At 40.4% G+C, this 17815-nt stretch overlaps 1 protein-coding gene across 2 annotated transcripts in view; it reads right to left on the reverse strand.

Moving 5' to 3' along the window:
* CHD7 (chromodomain helicase DNA binding protein 7) overlaps nucleotides 1-17815 on the reverse strand; it is an 89825-nt gene that overhangs the window by 51323 nt on the left and 20687 nt on the right. The window contains exon 2 of one of the 2 annotated variants that reach the window (XM_059815821.1): nucleotides 6648-6698. In XM_059815821.1, coding sequence (XP_059671804.1) covers nucleotides 6648-6698 — 51 coding nt within the window. Of the gene's footprint in view, nucleotides 1-6276; nucleotides 6699-17815 lie in introns of both variants that reach the window. The other variant, XM_059815820.1, reaches the window with a different exon arrangement.

A 17815-nucleotide genomic window follows, 5' to 3' on the forward strand; every position in this document is an offset into this window, starting at 1 on the left:
CGCTTTTCGCCCCTGACCCCCGTAAATCAGAGCAAGGCGCGCAATTAAGTTTAGTAGTCGTTACCGTGCCCCGGGTGCACCGCCGCCTATGAATAACAGGCTTAAAGTCGGGAAGAATAGCGTGGCCTAGGTTTGATAAAATACTAATTTGCTGAAAGGCCGGGAAGCGCTAACGAGGGCCTGCCTGCCCCGGGCGGACCGGCCGCCACGGCGCTCCCCGGCGCTCCCCGCCCGGCGAGGCCCAGACAAAGCCGCCGGCGGCGACTCCAGCGCTGGCGGCAGGTCCGCCCCGACAAAGGTTTCCTTCCAGCCCCTGTCAGACCCTTCCCCGCTCGCAGCGGCGGGGACTCCGAGCCAGGGGTATTTCATGACCTATATATACCCCCGAGCCGTGCCTCGGCCGACTCGGCAACGGCGACGACGCAGGCGAAGCAATTGGGACGCAATTTCAAATCCCCCCCCCCCCCCCCCCCTTGCCAGGCCAGTTAAAAACAGACACGTGAAACAGCCACCAACTTGGGGAGAACAAAGCCCGTGTGCAGCTCCGCCGGGAATTTTAAGTTCTAAATTCAGCAGCAGAATTGCTCTTCTTAAATGCACAGCTACAGTTTCGTTCAAGGAACGAACGGAAGGTGAAGTACAATAAACCACAGAAGAACAGCACCGTCCCCTTGCGCGAGGCGAGGCACTGCCTCCCACTGCACCACGCACCCCGGAGCTTCGCCTGCCAGCGGGAGCATCCGCTTCCTCGAATTGTCGGCAACTGTTGTTCCTCTCCACCTTCCCACCGAGCCAGTGTGATCTGTTCCTGACAATTCAGTGTACCCACTTCTGACTCAGCCTTGCTGCTCTCCAGCAGATCATACTCAGGCCGTTCAGGAAGGGTGTTAGCCTGGACCAGAATTACCTTTCCACATGTAAGTACAGGCAGGTAAAAACCTGCTTTTGACACTTGGGCATTACCGTTAGGGTCTGTGTGTCAATGCTTAACTCTGGATGCACATCTGATAGTGCTGTCCAAATCTGGGAACAAGGAAGGCCAACTGTCATACACACACTTAGACAACTGTCTCTCATACTTGTTTTTACACATGCATGAATACAAAATTTAGCCAAATCCCATGAGAGACAAGATAGTGCCCAGTCTCAAAACAGTAACTAGAAATCTGGGAGAAACTAAAGCAGTATTTGCCACACGCAAAACACTAAAATATGTTAAAACTGTCAGTTAAAACTAGTACTTCTGTTGTAGTGATACAAACACAGGCACTTCAAATCAGATGTCTTACAATCTCACTGTCCAACACCACTTTCTGGTTTCATCCTCTTATCCCTGAGGACTGCATAGCATACTGACCCAAGGGGATCAATAAGACGACAACCTGCAGAAGGTCAGCTGAGCGAACAACATGAAGGAAAACGGGGCCGAAGAGGAAAATGGGTCGAAGAGGAAAACAGTAAGTGGGATGGCTGAAAAGAAAGCTTGAATTACAATTTGAGAACAAGTATCCAAACTTTGACAAGTGTTTTGTGTCACTTAGTCAAGCAGCCACCTGTAGGTCAAACTCCAGGAACTTACCAGGGCCAAACCATGACTCAAAAATACCCCCAAAAGCATGCATGCTCTGCAGGATTAAGAGGGGAAGTAATTAGCTGGTATGTTTACATCGTGCAACTACTTCATCTGATCTGGGTAACTGACAGGTCTGGTTTTTAGTGTAATTTATGATGGCTATCAGGATTGGGATGATGATTTTTGCTGTAATTTAAACATTTAAAGTAAGTCAGACAGACCACTGATCCCTATTTTACCATTTGGGAACACTGTCCTATGACAAATTCATGTTTGGAACCTGGCTTAAAAAAAAAAAAAGTTACACATCCACTGTGGAGCATCAAAACCATAAAAAAAAATCCCACCCTCTCAGAATGTTAGAGCTGTCAGACTTTGTCCTGCCTTACCTGAGGAAAACAATTATTTCTTAAAGCTCCTAGTGTAATCAGAACTTTTTTTTTTTTTAAATCAGTTTTTGTAAGTCACAAAAGTAGGAAAAACAACAGGACAACAAGGTTTTTTCCAGCCTGAAAACTCTGCCAAATAACTAAAACGTACGCTTCGGTAACAGCAAAGCCTGCAAGGCCTGCCTGCAGCGAAGGCAAAGGTAAATATCTGGCAGCTGGGCTGGTTCAAAAGGGAGATGAGGACAGGTGTGAACAGGAACAGCCTCGGTGGACGCGCGGATGGAAATCTCGCACGATTTCCTGTTCTCTCCCACAGGCACCCCCTTCCTGCCTTGCTCAGGATGATCCGAGCTTGGGAGTGGAAACTACCACCGCCGCCTCGGGACCTCTCTTCCTGCCCTCCAGCTCCCCAGGGTGCTGCGTCCCGCTGCCCGCACCGCTCCCCAGCGCAGCAGCCTCTTCCCGCTTCCGCAGCCAGCAGCCATCCCCTTTCCGATACAATAAACAGCCAATCTGTGCGCCAAGAGTCCGTCTCCACCTCCCCCTAAAAGAAGTAATTATGCTCATGCTTCGCACTCCCCTTGTGAGCACTCGCCCTACCCTGCATCCCAGGCTGCTGCTGTATGTGTGGGGAGGACGAAGAGTTTCCCCTGCCACAGGGAGGAAGCAGGTTAAGAGCAGCCCTGCAAAGCATGGCAGGCCGCTTTCAGGAGATGGGAGGAGGGACGAGCTCCTGCATTTGGCCCTCACAAATAGTTACTGCTTCTTCCACCATAATCGGTGGCCACTCTCTAGGGTTTCAGAGGAAGCAGCGGGAGAGATATCAGCTGTGCTGCAGTGTGATCTTCTCAAACAGGTGGTCCTCATCTCCTCCAGGGACAGGCACAGGAGGAACAGACATCTGAGCCATGACTTTGCAATTCAGTAGGACTACGTGCCTTCCCCATCCATCTAACTTTTGGAAAAACCTGCCTGCTTTGCATGTGCCTGAAGCTGGCTCCGTAACATTAAGAGCCCACATGATACTCAGCACCTGCACAATTTAATGAAAACCCTTCATTTGCGATCCTAGGTACACCTACATTTTGCTTTCAAACCTGACTAGTTTGGTCTGCAATAGATTTGTTTGGCAATATTTTTTTTTTCCAGCCACCACTGTATTTGTCTTTCTGTATTGGCAGGATTGGGCTACTATCCATTACAAGTGTAATAGTACAATATTAATGCGTGATCTTTCTTTCAAAATCACCAAGTATGCAATATAACATACTAGCAGCCCATTTGGGTGTTTTCTTTCTTTTCAAGATGCCATGGGACCCGCTATTCAAACAAGCATGAAATTAATCAGCTTCTTCCATTCTCCCATCTGACTGTTGTCCGTCACATGAAGGTGCATTTCAGTGAGGCAGGCTGCTCATTTTGTCACAACTTACATGAAAGATAGAAGAGATGTGAAGGATAAAGTTTCTGGGTTTTTGTTGTTGTTTGTTTTATAAAAGGATTATACCATTAGTCAAAATTGGAACTGAAATAACAGGGTTAAATGATGAACTATATTAAATTACAAAATGGTTAAGATACTTGAATACCAGATTTTTTTATCTATGTGTATACTCTAATACAGCCTGTGTCAAAATTAACTATCAAGGACTTGTTATGCTCTATCCAAAGAACTGTTGCTCTTCAATAAATAAATTTTCTATATCTGACTTTATTTACCTGAATTTTACATGACAGCAAAAACTTTTTTTATTAAAACTGATCAGCTTATTCAGGAATGAAAACCGTTAGAGTTTTGCACAGCATTTAGAAATCTAAAAAAAAACCCCACCAAACCCCAAAAAACCCACACTACTCCTTCCAATGCTTAGAAGCAAAATACTGAGCAATATAAGCAGTAGTAGTAAACACATGCCAGATACTACTTTATCAAAATATTTTACTTCTACATAATCATCCATAATCTGTATTAACTTGCATTAATCTCACTTATCTCAGCTCCTGTAATACTTCCTTTCTGGAGTTAGTGCTGCTGAAATACTGTGGCTCAAATGATTAAACATTTGGGCTGTTGATTTAGTTAAAAACTTGATTCAGTGATCTGTCACTGGACAGGTTCCCCAGTCTGTGATACTGCCAAAGTAAGCAAATTTCTTACACCAATTTAAAATTTGGCAGCACAGCATCCCAACACAGTCTCAGAGTTCTTTGAAGAAGTTTGATACTGAAGCTGACAAGACCACAAAATGAGAACAACCTTGTTTTCAAGAGAGCATTTGGTAACAGAGACACAAGCTCATTATGGGAAAAGTAGGACTTTCTCCATGCCCCTGAGTAAGCATAAGGAACAACAAATGCTCTTAATGCTGCTCCAAACACGGTTCTCTCACAGGTAGAACAACAGGGCTTAGTACTTATTGCAATACTATAAGTCATCTAGCCACCAAGGGACAAGAATCCTTGCATGGGAAAGATGATAAAGACTCTCCTACAAATACAACTAAGAAAGCAGTGATCTGTTCTTTCAAAGGAAACACTGCTCCTTCAATCTGCATGGCACATCCCAAGATTCAGAGAAGACACGCAAAGAGATACTAGGACTGAGTGGACGGGACGGACCAGCTCTGAGGTCTCACGTCCAGCACAGCCACAGGAACCCATGCATGTTTTTGAGGCAGACTCCTTCTAACCATTGCTTATTAAACAAAGCCTCATTGTAGTCAAGACCTTGTAAAACTGCACTGACTGAGAAGCCCTGCAGTAAAAGGCTTTTTACTTCTTGGTGGCAAAAATTGCTGGGAGATGCTCAATACTACGCAATATGGCCTGCTCGGCCTTTAAACCTATGAGTATAGGGAAATGGAACAAAAAGGTTATTTTAACTGATACAGTATTTTGGTTTCAAAAACACATACTGGGAGATATATAACTTCAGAAGTTTTTTAAGCTGTGAATTGCTATGTATGTAAACCCCATCCTTAGGACAGCCTGGAACACAGCCAAAGTAACTTCTGCAGTAGGGATACGCTGATCAACTGTAATTTCTGAACAGTTAATACAAACCTGTTCAGGACAACATTTCATTTTACAAGCCAGTGTAATTGGCTTGTAATTCCTGAAATTCTTCAGGAAACATTGTCTCTGCTGATGTAGAAACTTCTCTTTCTTGCTAAAGGAACAAGTAACATCTTACTGTCCGTGCCTCATCTAGCCATACAGCTGTATCAAACCTAACCAATAGTCAGTCTTGTAGAATATATGCAAAGCTGATTCATTAACTGCAATTCTTAAACCCTAATACAAATGGATTTTGCAAACTGATTTGGATTAACCAAGTCTGGCTGTGCTTCCATCTGGAAGTTATATTTTATAACGCTAGCCACATCTTGAAAAACAGATTCAGATGTTTGGAACAAATTCAGAACAGTTGTAAGAAATTCTAGGTACAAATGAAAAAAAAATTGAGCTTTAATGTCTTTTTCCTCTCAGTTTTCTTTCAAGTAGGCATTTATAATCATGGTGTTTAGGGAGTTGAGGGGTAAGGAAAGAATCTGTGTTATTATCTATGACGTATTTACTCATGTGTAACGGCAGTTTGTTCTTTCTCTTACTACTCTAGCATTTTAAGCCTATCCTGATAAAGGACACGATGCTGAATGAAAACAGTTAAAAAATAGGGTTGAAGCATCTGGTCTATCCACAAAGATTTTCCGCTAGGAAAATTGTCTTTACATGAAACAGCAAAATGAATATAATCCCTACAGTGAGGATACATCAATATCCATGTAAAAATGCCTTTTTAACAGCAGAGCTTATAGCCCATGGGTTGTGTCAGTATAAAATAGTGTCTGTAAGGGTTGTACAACTTGTAACAATGGTAAGTACTTAACTTACTTCTTCATTTAGAGAAAAACGTCAAACCTTTTTACTCTAAGCCTTCATCTCAGGATTTGGTCAAACGTACATTAATGTTGAAGCAATTTAATTTCTTAATACACAAACCACACACAAGGACAGATGAGCATTAGAAGAGAAAGAGTTCGTTTTGAAATCTAACACGTCCAGAAATTTTTATGCCCTGAAAAATTAACCTTCTGCCTTTCCAACTTGTTTAAAGTAACTGTGAAGCCATGAACAGGAAAGCCAAACAAGAGAAATGTGCCCAAGTTCCTCAAAAACACGATGTTGTAGATGGTGGAAGGCAAACGACAAAACAAGATTTCCTCTCCACCCACGCCATTTAGCACAGATGCTCTAAAAATCCCACAAACACACTGTTTTTCTCCGATCGCATATAGAAGTTTCCTGACTTACCTAGCCTTTTTGCTGGTCTTGGGTTTTGGCGTGGTATTTTTTGCTTTCTTTTCCTTTGGCTCTTTAGGGGTCTTAGGGACTTTGGGCGTCTTGGGTTCCTTTTTTTCCTTAGGTTCTTTAGGATCCTTCGGTTCTTTTTTTGCCTTGGGCTTTTTCTTTTTCTTCTTCTCTTCTTGGGAGCAATCCACTGAGTTTCTGCTTAGATTCTGGCTGTCAAGTCCCCCAGGAAAGTCTTCCTTACCAAAACCTTTACTGGGACCTTCTACAGCAATGTGATTGTTTTTCTTTTTCTTTTTCTTTTGCTGTGGCTGTGGCTCAATTGATGGCAGATAATCATCGCTTTTCACTAGCTGGGTATTCGGTCCACTAACCTGAGTCATATCCGGCACTGGTTTCTCTAAAAAGGGTTCCGACGGAGAATGCTGAGAGAGACAAATAGAAATAAAATTGTAGATTTGCAACTTTGATTTCTAAAACTTTGCTCTTTTGGAGCAAGAAGTTACAGAGGGAGAAAATACTAAGCAGAAGATTAACCTAGTAGCGTCTCTGAAACATCGTACAGTATAACAGTAAAAAACAAAGTTTTCTGCAGTTAAAACAGTAGCAAAATGACCAGAAATTCGTGACATAGCAAGGGTAAAATTATTCTAAAGCTTGTACACGAAGTGGAAGTATAGGCAATATTAACAGTCTTCACCATTTAGATGCAAAAGGAAAGCAATTGTTATTTCAGATATTTCAAAATAGTTTTTAGTAGAATGAATAACTTGTCACAAATTATTTAGTTTCACTGGAATTTTGTCCTCGGGAAAAAAATTGTTAAAGTTTGTTTCTAGACATGCAAGAGAAAATAAAGTATATTCATAGGCTATATTTATAAAAAATGAATCAAGGCAATTTACATTGGTTCAGCTGTGACAGGAGGTATTTTGAGCAGCACGTGAAGGATTAAGCCACTTTAAAATGTAATATAATGTTATGTTTTATGTCAAAGATCCATAGCTCTCCACTTATAATTGAAACAGATTTGTTTCTGCTACAGATTAGACAGAGAACTACCTGAAGTGTTTGTGAACCTGCAAAAACATCCTATTTCAAAGTCTGTATAGTGTATCAGGTTTACACCAGACTTACAACATACATGAAAACCTATGTATCATTACACAAATGTCAAGTGCCTGGACTAAACATAACAGATATATTTGCAACTCTTTTCCTCTTAATGGTTCTGTTCTAAACAAAGATCCGTATGTCTGTAATGAAAAAATGTCTAAGCTCTACCATGACTTTGCAGCATATCAAAGCTCTAACCTGCTTCTCCTCACTGCCTGCCCATGGTTTTAAATGCGGGATGACAGTGCTTTTCAGAATGAAAAGTAATAGCATGACACCGTACTGATGTCTTTCTTGTAACTGCATACAGGGCCAGACCGTTTTCCCACCCTCTTTCGCTCTCTGTTTCTCCTCCCTAAAAATTAAGTCGGCATGATGCCAGGTGGAAGAGCTCCCCATTAGCCATGGTCACGAAGTCCAGCCATTTGAGATGTTTGATCCATTGAACTGGGGAGAAGAAAGATTTATAGCAAATCAGAATTTTACTTCCAGGAATAGCAGTGCCTGTGTAACTGTCTGTAATGTTATTCATGTTTCCTTTTCTCCACTTTTTATTCAAACTGCACTTACTTAGGAGTGGCAAGCGTGCAAACGAATGACTACAAACCCAGTCCCTCAGCGTAAGGAGAACTAATGGGCATACACAGACATACACTTTAGCTACCTGGTTCTAAAAAAAACAATGGACTCTAAGATTAGGAAATAAAATTCTTAGTATCATTACATGAGAAAGTGAATGCATGTGTATTTTTCCAAATACATTAATACAGTTTTCTGAATGTAATCAAACTGAATCAGTGCAGTCCTAACTATTTTCAGCATTTCTTCACAGGAGCAAAAAAATGCTGTGCCCTGGAGATACATACTCAGAAGCTACCTAAACAGCAGAAGGAGCAAGGCTTGAAGACAACTCTATTGCTGTTTGGGAGAGGTTTGAACAGTATGAGCTAGATACTACAGTTCTTATGGAAGAGACTCCAGGACAAGAGGGAAGGTCTGAGTGCCAGACCGAAGATCTGGGTCTACTTGGCTTAACCAAGAACTTCCAGGATGACTTCTGCATGTTTCTGTCCTCCACCTGTTTATTAAGATATTTTTTAGTGCAACAGGGTCTATAGTTGCAGTGGAGACTCAGCTCTAATGCAAACCTGATGCACCCATTGCATTAGCACCACATCAATCAGCCCCACCTCAAGACAATCTCACGTTAGGCATCCCAAAGTATGAGCCAACACCTCTTCTAGAAATCTGTAGTCACTGTAACACTTGCATATCTTCATGCTGGAAAATTCACAAAGACTGGATATCTATATAGAAAACACTGATCCCAGGAAGTCAGTGGTGCCAATGAGTTCTGCAGTCCAATTATACGTTACATAAAATAGAGATATTTTAAATTTTTCTAATTGGTTTTGAATTTGTTTGACTGAATTGAGTGTCTCCTCAGATTTGTTTTGTGACACAGACCAAAACTGTCTTCTCTGTACCTCAGACTGTTATGTACTTGTACTGTCTAACACTTATTTTTAGGTAGGAAAAGACAAGAATATTACACAGATCACCTGTAAGTACTTCTTATCCATAGGTTTTCAGAGCGGTACTTTTAACCTACATTTTCCCAAGGCAGTCAATATATTTCTATATTATTTGCCATTTCATCTCTCATGCATCCTACGTTTTTCAGAGAACTTGAGTGCAAGTTTCATCAATGCCTTCACCGAGCAGCCCACCGCAATACTCAGTCCTCTTTCTAAATACTAAATACTGTTCACTTGCTGTGTCTAATATATAAGAAATCTAAGTTTTTCTTTATTTGTAAAATCTGTATTGAGCAAGAACCTTGTGTTTAGCACTACAGCATTTGTTTGCAGTATTAAGAGACTTCTACAACTATCTAAAAGCTTATGTATAAGGCACAACTTTCTAGAACAAATCAAAATTGGTAGTTTAATTTATTTTTCTTCATCTTAAGCACGTAAAACAGCCAAGCCAACAAATATTTAAAACCATAAGAAATCCACTAATGCCACGTAAATTTAGTTCTATAAAATTTTCAAGGTTACACCTTCATCAGTGATATGACTGTGTCACTGAAATCAATATGAAGTTTTATACATGCTTGAGTATTCTCATTAGCTTTTTAATCTAATTAAAAAAATTAATCCTTGTCTCCTTTCTAAGACTGATGGGTTGGGTTTTTTTGTTTGTTTGCTTGTTTGTTTTAGAAGTCTGAACAACAACTTTCAGCACAGTCATAAGCAAATCTCAATGTAAGGCAGACAGCTTTCCAAGCCTCCACAACAGCAATGTCAGCCCTTCATGATTTGACATTTGTAGTTTTAATGCAAGGTCTGGCCAGAAGGCAAAGCACTGAGAATGACAATGATTGTTTCCACACTGTAGTACTCAGTAACTCCTTCTGGAAGATGGCATCCTATGAAAATTCAGATTCTTACTACCTCAGAAAGCTTATCCACAAGAGTAATTCTCAGGCTCTAAAATAACTTAGGCTATACATTAATGTTATGCACGAAATAAATATTAAAAACCCAAACCTACTCCCTTTTATTTACAGTACCAAGTTACATGCATTACCAGGCATACAAATTAAATTATTATGGTTTTGTTTCCTATCATTCACAATCCCCAAAACATCAAGCTACAAAAAGCCAACTCTGCCCTAATTAGGCTTTAGTTACATTTCCTATTACTTGGAAACACATTAATTTTGCCACATGCCACTCCCTTTGCAGTTTGGCATCTTTTGTAATTCACGTATAGGTGAGCTTTAAATTGTAGCACTCTTTCAAAGAAATGGGTGTGATTAACTTTATTTTTCTAGGAAGTCTGTGCCTACACTTTTGCAATATGCTGAAACGGTTTTTCCCTAACTGACAACCCCACATTGCTCCCTAGTGTGAAGCTGTGTAGGAGCAGCACAAATCTAGTGAGCAGATCGGAAGCAGCTTGAAAGATGCATTTTCTTACCCCAAACCAGTGGTCTGCTCTTTCTTAAGAGGGGAGAAAAGGAAGAAGAACATGCTTTCACTAGTAAATATTAGTTTAAGTCTACCACAGGGAATTATTTCAAATAGTTCTACTTCTTTAAATCTACAAAGGATTAACTCTAGTTACAGGGTCACGATTTCTAATGAAAGAACCCCATTTTCCATTTACAAAATAAAAAAACAAGTATATTACAAGTTTTTACCAAAAGATTGAAAAATGTATCTGCATACTTCAGAGGAGTCGCTTCTCCTGCTGCTTTTAGTAATAACAAAGCCATAATTTAGTACGTTGGTACAGAATTTAATCTTCCACAGGAAGGAAACCAGTGAAGATTAAACACAAATAGGTATTAATCCTATTTAATACTGCAGCAGAATTATTTTTGCTATTATTTGAAATAAGGTGGAAAAGGTGCTCAAAAATATTGGTGTGTTTACTAGACCCACATCTCTTTAAATCTTTTAGAGAAAAGCTGTTTTTGTAAACATTTAACAAAGAACAGATGGCCTGTTTTAATCATGTGAAAAAACCTGGAGCTCACATTAATACTCCTACCACTGACTACTGGGGCTAGTCACCACCCTAACCAGCAGCATGGTACAGTCTTCAGTAATACCATTTAATTTTACAATGGACATTTTCTCATCAATTCCCACTGCTTGACAGTTAATCAATGCTATTAACATGCAATACCACAATGCAGGACACTCCTAAAGGTCGCAGCTTATAAGAGCAAAACACAGATTCTTCGGGAACTCTGAGGAGTTAAAACAACTTGCAGCTCAACAGGTTACCCAGGGCGGCAATGTGCTTTTGCATTATCAGTGAAAGCCAACAATGTCCAAGCAAATAATAAATGAAAACACTATTTGAAAAATTGTTTCTGGAGTGCAAAAAATCTCACTTTTCTGGAATTCAAACTATTTTTAAACTTCCAAACATGTATCACCAAGATTAAAAAAATTAAAAATGAAGCGGCCTGCATTTCACAGCTGCTAACACGTTTAGAGCTAAGCTCATTCTCTGCAGCCCAAAGCACAGATAGATGTCTCAAACCAGGCCTGTTATGTAAAGTAGCAAGATGGACAGGATGTAGGAGTAATCCAGCGAGGGTTAGTGGCAGGGAGGGAGGTTAAGGAGGAGAATCTTTCTGTTGCTTGAACAAGGATTGAACTGCAATCAGCTGTACTTAAGCACTGAAAGTAGCTGAGTGTCAGTTCCCTAGCAGAGCAGCAACTTGAGCCAATATTGAGCTTTAAGAAGTATGAAGGAGGAGCAGCAAAAGTATGAGACATGATTCAGCTAACTTTGTGAAATTTAAACATCAGCACCAACCAAAAAAAAAAAAAGCTCATTTTTACTAGGACTACTTTAATTTCCCTCACAGGTATTTCCAGACTCCCTGGTCTTTCCCATATTTTGAAAACAATCTACTGTAACCACATTTTCTTTAAAGTTTCTTGAACTTTGGTTTATTAACTAAGTTGTGTAACAGTAGAGCAAGTGCTCAAGTCAATTCCACTGGCTCCAAAACACAAACCTCTCCAATATGATATCTATACAATGGATAATTTCATGTTAGGTAAATCACTACTGAATATTCTTATTTGCAGCAATTGCAGTCCTGTTCAATTATCACCTTCATTTTGGAAAAGGTAAAACAGCAACCTGCAACCAAAGAAAGTTCTTTTAAAACAGAAGACGGACTACAGCATTGCTTCTGGAAGCAGCTCTACCTAGTGCCACAGACATCACTCATTTTGAATTTGCATCCTTCCTGATAGCAAGGTCCCCAAGGTGTTAAAAGCCATCACATGTAGAAATCGCTCAACGATTCTTCCTTTCAAAGGTTAATGGAAGGATTCATCATCCCTCTGGATTATTTGGAAAACACTATTCATCTTGACTATCCTCCAAACAAATAATTTGTAAAGTTTCCTCCTCATGTCTTTATACATTGCTTTGTCCCTGCAACTCTCAACTTGTCTCATCAAAACTTTCAGCATTAGGCCTGCCTTGGTCCTCCCTCCACCTGAAGCATGCTTCAGCTTTTCTAGACCAACATAAGTAAATACTTTTCAGACGCTGTCCGTCTGCAAAGCTCACATATCAGTAAAAACTCCAGAGTAAACAGGAATCCACACCAACTCCAAAATAGCCACCAAATACCAGTACCTACATTCAACAACAGTACAGCTGTACAGTTTTTTTCCTATAGTAGCTAAAGTCCAGAAACATCCTCAAGACCACGCTCACACCCATAATTCTTTCCAAAATCTGCTTTACCAATCAGCTTCTCCTCCTTTATTGTGAATGATGATCCCTTCCCTTTTCTGTGAAACTACTGCCTTGAACTGAAGATGTACGTGTCTTTTTTACTTTACTATGTGAAAATACTTAGTATTACCTTAAAATATTTTGGGCAATATGATGCTGTTTAGAAACAACTGATAACTCAGTACTTCAGAAACTCCTCTAAAAACACTGTAGGTCCAAAGTGCCAACTTGCATTTATAAACCAACAAGCGTTGTCACTGATCTTTTCTGTAATAAAGGGAAGACATCACACCAGATGAAAATGAAAGACGACTATTTTGCAAACTCCACAGGAATCTTGTGGTTTACTACATCTCTTGCCATACTTCTACAAAATACAGATGAAAATGCATGGAAAACAAAAGTTCTATTAATACCTTCTTAGCAAGACATAATTTGACAATTAAAAATCACTTTGCATGAAAAAAGTTCGTGTTTTAGTGAAGTGCTGCTGCAATACCATTTTATCTCTTAAGCAAGTCCTCCTGCTCTCTTACTACTAATGATGACTTTTTGAAAAACAGGTGCAACTACTAAAAAGTTAAAACTTGCTGATCCAAAGTGTTCTGAAAAACTCTGAATCAAAACAACTTATTGTGATGCCAGCAGCATCCTAACAGTGGAGTGGAAGTGATTAAAACCGATCTTAATGCCCTCAGCCACCACTGCAAAAGTACACTCATTGCTGATTTGGGGAGCTGAAAATACCACCCAATTACTGTGTGTGGAAGAATAAAAACATGCTATACAAAACACAGAGTTCCTTAATTGAGTCTCAGCACAGCTACAGTATTAGAATTATTTATTTTCTGGTCATGTACTCTGTGGAATAAAACAGATTACAAAAGATGAATGACACTAATGTGGCTATCCAAAAACCAAACATCCCATTATATTTTGTAGCAATCGTATGTAGCAACACCGTTTCATGCTCACATAAAGTGAGAGATACTACTAAACGTATGGAGTATTAGCCGCTGCAATGAGTGCTGATGGTTTGTTCACAGCTCAAGAACAACTAACTTATCCCGTAAGAGAGCTCTTAGGTTGCTGACCATCGATCAGAATCGACATCAGTGTTGATCAGACAGTATCAGACAACTGCCACCCCTATGATAATGAAGCGTGTATGCTCCAGATTAGCTTTCCATGCAAGAAACTGCAATAGCTACCACACTGATTGTACTTAACTGCTAATGCAATGATCTGCGAGACAGACATTTTATTAATACTTTTTTTGCTACAGATTACTTTGTAATCTATACTGGCTTAAACAGCAGCATAAGATTGCTCCTTATGCAAGCAGGGCAGGTCCTAAATATGCAAGCAGGGCAGGTCCTAAATATTACACACCAGTAGCTAGCACAAGCCTGACTCTCCACTCTCCATCACCACCACGTAGACTGGTCAAAGACCGACAATTTTGGCAAGTTTTTACTAACTCTAGCTGCAGGGACACATCGAAAGGGTGGGACAATTAGGTACCGAATCCTACTGGCAAAAGCTGCATTGCTCATGTTGACAGCTCGTGCTCTACCTCAAGCCTCCCTTTCCTGCACAGCCACGGTCGAAGTAAACCTCACTTCTGTGTATGCTCCATTATCAAACAGTAGACATGCCAGAAACACACTAACGTGAGTTTTACCGTGGAAGTTTTGCAGAGTTTATGCTATGCAGTCTATACCACAGGTGGGAAAATGACAGGCAGACCAGCAAAAGTCCTACTGTAAAATGGCCCATAAGCATCTTTTTCTTAACACCTTACTTCTGCCGAATAGGACCTGTATTTAAAAATGTGGATATTTTCTTTGTGAAGTTATGTCTGTGAAGTTACGCCCAAGCACAGCTATCAAGATACCTAGTGCTTACTAGAGAATTCCTTGGATTAGAGAATATCCAGGAGGTTTGCCACCGTTTTTTTCCAACCCTTCTAAAAGAAGGTGGTGGCTGCACATCTCCAGGCAAGATAGGTAGTCACGCAGTAAAGTAAGAACATGTCAGGTTGAAATGGTTTCCAATGGACCTAGCACAATACTTCAACTTCTCCAGAAAAGGGGGAATAGGGGACGAAGCACCTTCGCGTGTTCAACCAAAACAGTAATATTGAAACTGCTATTATTAAATACACACGCATTATAAAAACTAACCTCACATTTTAGCATATACACAGGCTGAGTTGTTGCTCTTGGGCTTGCCTCCACGTTCCCCACAGCCCTTCAGCTCCACTGTGAAAGCAAAGCAGTTCCTCCAAAATAGTAAAACACGAACATTCTCCCTCTCTTGGGCACATTTCACAGTCATGCTTTGAAATCCAGGGTCCTGAGGGAAGAGGGGAAGCATACTGCCCTGTACACGCAGCCTCCTCCCTCCGCCAGCAGAATTCTCTCCATTCAGTTACTAAACGTCAGATATGCAGAGATCCAGCCTCTCTGAAGGGCAACCCGTTCCTACATCACACTCTATTGCCATCACCAGAGGTTAGGACACTCTGGTACCAACTATGATTTCCACTCAACACCCTGTCCCCTACCCAGAGAAAGAAAACCCAACAAAACAGCCGTGACTGACTTGGTGTACTGAGCGCTTACAGCCTGCCATAGTAACTAAAGTGATACATGTCCCCTAAAATTTTGTTTTTCTACAGAAGACTTAAAGTCAGAGAACCATTTGAAGAGGAACCTTAATTAGCTCATATCTACTGCTATCAATACGTTTCCCTACTGTTATCAAATCTAAATCACAGTAGCACAGAGCAAATGGCATCAGGTTTATGACTAAGGAGAAAATCAAAGACCAGCGTATGTAGCGCCAATGCTGCTTCTTCTGACTGCAGACAACCAAAAAAGTTCTGCCTGTGCCTTCGCTACTGCAAGCAGCAGTAACAGCAAAAGCATTACTTGCCACAACAGCAAAAACATTTCTATTCTGGTACTTTTTTTCCCCCGCCCCTTCTAACCCCCAAAAGAGTTAACAGGAAAACTTATTTAACAGGCTATAGATGCAAATATGTAAGGTGTGAGGTAGTAAGACATGTAGGTATTTTATATGTTTACATAACAGATATATTCTTAAGTTTTTAATAGTATATAAGTTGTATATGTAAATTCAGAAGTGATACCTCTTTTCGGATTTGCAAAATCTCTAATAAAGTATGCTTTATCTGAATTCAGATAAAGCACACTTCACCTTCCCATACTTCACATCAAATAAAGTGCACTTTAATCTAAGGAAGGGAGAACAACAACGGAGAGAAAAGCAGCATGTTGCGTTTTTTTTTTTCTTTACTAGATGAAGCCCAAGACTAGCAGGCCAGAAAGTTTTTGTTTCTCCTGCCTGCTCTGCAGTGCCTAAGGATCAAGGAAATACAAGCTTCAAAAATACCACCTGTTTGATGGACATCCTGTGAGCCCTACTCTGTGGCTTGTAAGGACAGTACAAAATGCTTTACAACTTTAACAATGAATCAAAAGGACCAAACTGCAATAAAGACTGTAAGAAAGCACACTAGGAGCAGAGATGAGCACAGATGGGAGCAACGTGGATGTAAGTGCGTATTGCCCCTATCTATTTACCTGGCACCACTGCGTGTGTATGTATTTTATTATTTTTTTTACATCATGCCTTTGCCAGGAAGTCCTCAAACTCAGCTTTATACACTTCATGTCCACGACTATGTGCCACACTGCTATACATGCAGTATCATGTCCTTTCTTCTGCACCTGGATACCTTCCAGTCGCTCCCTACCAGCCTCAGAAGCCTTAGAAAGACACTAGTCATAGCCAGTTCTTTTGGCCTTCTTGTGGTAAGCCACACTCTGCTTTGCCATGCACACCTGTCCTGGGGCAGCCTCTTGCCCCTCTTCCAAGGGCACTCTAATGCAAGGGTCTGCAACGAGTCTAGCCCACCGCCGGGGAAAGCTGGCTCTCGGGAGGCAGGCTGGGGACCTCAGCTGCCCACCAAGCCCTCTCTTGTAGAAATGAACGAGGGCAGCAACTGAAGAGCTTTACTTCACACATTCATAAAAATATGAAAGATAGCCACCACCAGCAAAATGGTTTCAAATGTATTTTTAGACAATTACAATTTGTTAGCATACAGTTTGTTCCAACACATTAGTAAGACTTTAAGTAAGATACAACTTCTCTAACACTTTCCTAACCCCTTCCTTACATACCTAAGAAAACAAATGCCCAGCATTTTTGTTTTAAAAGTTCTCCCTCATCAGATTCTAGACTTGCTAAACATGCATGTTTAAGAAGCCTGCACATATGAAAAATGTATCAATCAACAGTTTAATGACAAACGTGTATCCGATTATGAGGCTGGTGAAAAGAGAATGCAATTCCTAGAAAGCCTGTACCAAGAACTTGATCGCTTCTCCTATCTGCAAGCCCTCATGAAAAAAGAGCAGGTTTTCCCCAAAGTTATATATATACATCACATTCTAATAGCTCAAGAAAAGGGCAACGGCCTTAGATGTTTAAGATTTCAACAGATGCGACAAATGACTCAAACCCCTGAGTTTTCACTCCTGTACCTAGAAAGGAGGTCCCACCGAAGTCCCGCGATACTTCCACAATACCATCCAGAAGTATTTTTATTAAATAATAAAACATTCTGAATTCTTACATGGTTTGCAGCAAGATTTTTTCAATTTCACCAGGATATCTTGCAGATAGAGCGTACCAGCATAAGAAAATGAGCTTAAAGCATTAGAAGAAACGCTACCAGCACAGAAAGTACACTCTGGTTTCAGTTTGGAGCTGACAAACTCTTAGTTCATCAATATTTTATTTTGACTTGCAACAGACCCCACTAGACAAATAATACAACACTCTCTTTCTTACCTTGTCTTCTCCCCCCTCTGCAAGGTGAAGTTGCATTGTAACCACAATCAAAAGATGAAATCTTTTTGATTTGTTACTTGAGCTAGTGCCTTTTTTTAACTACAACTTGTACTCAGAACTTTTCTGCTACAAATTTTTAAAAACACATAGAATTCTCCAATCCCATTGACTTCTAACCATGTAAAATACATAAGGCACCACCAAGGCAATGAAAGTTAAACCTAGTCTAAACCAACTTTTTAAATTATTTTTA

Source organism: Gavia stellata, chromosome 3 (assembly GCF_030936135.1).
Source record: "Gavia stellata isolate bGavSte3 chromosome 3, bGavSte3.hap2, whole genome shotgun sequence".
NCBI classification, from domain to species: domain Eukaryota; kingdom Metazoa; phylum Chordata; class Aves; order Gaviiformes; family Gaviidae; genus Gavia; species Gavia stellata.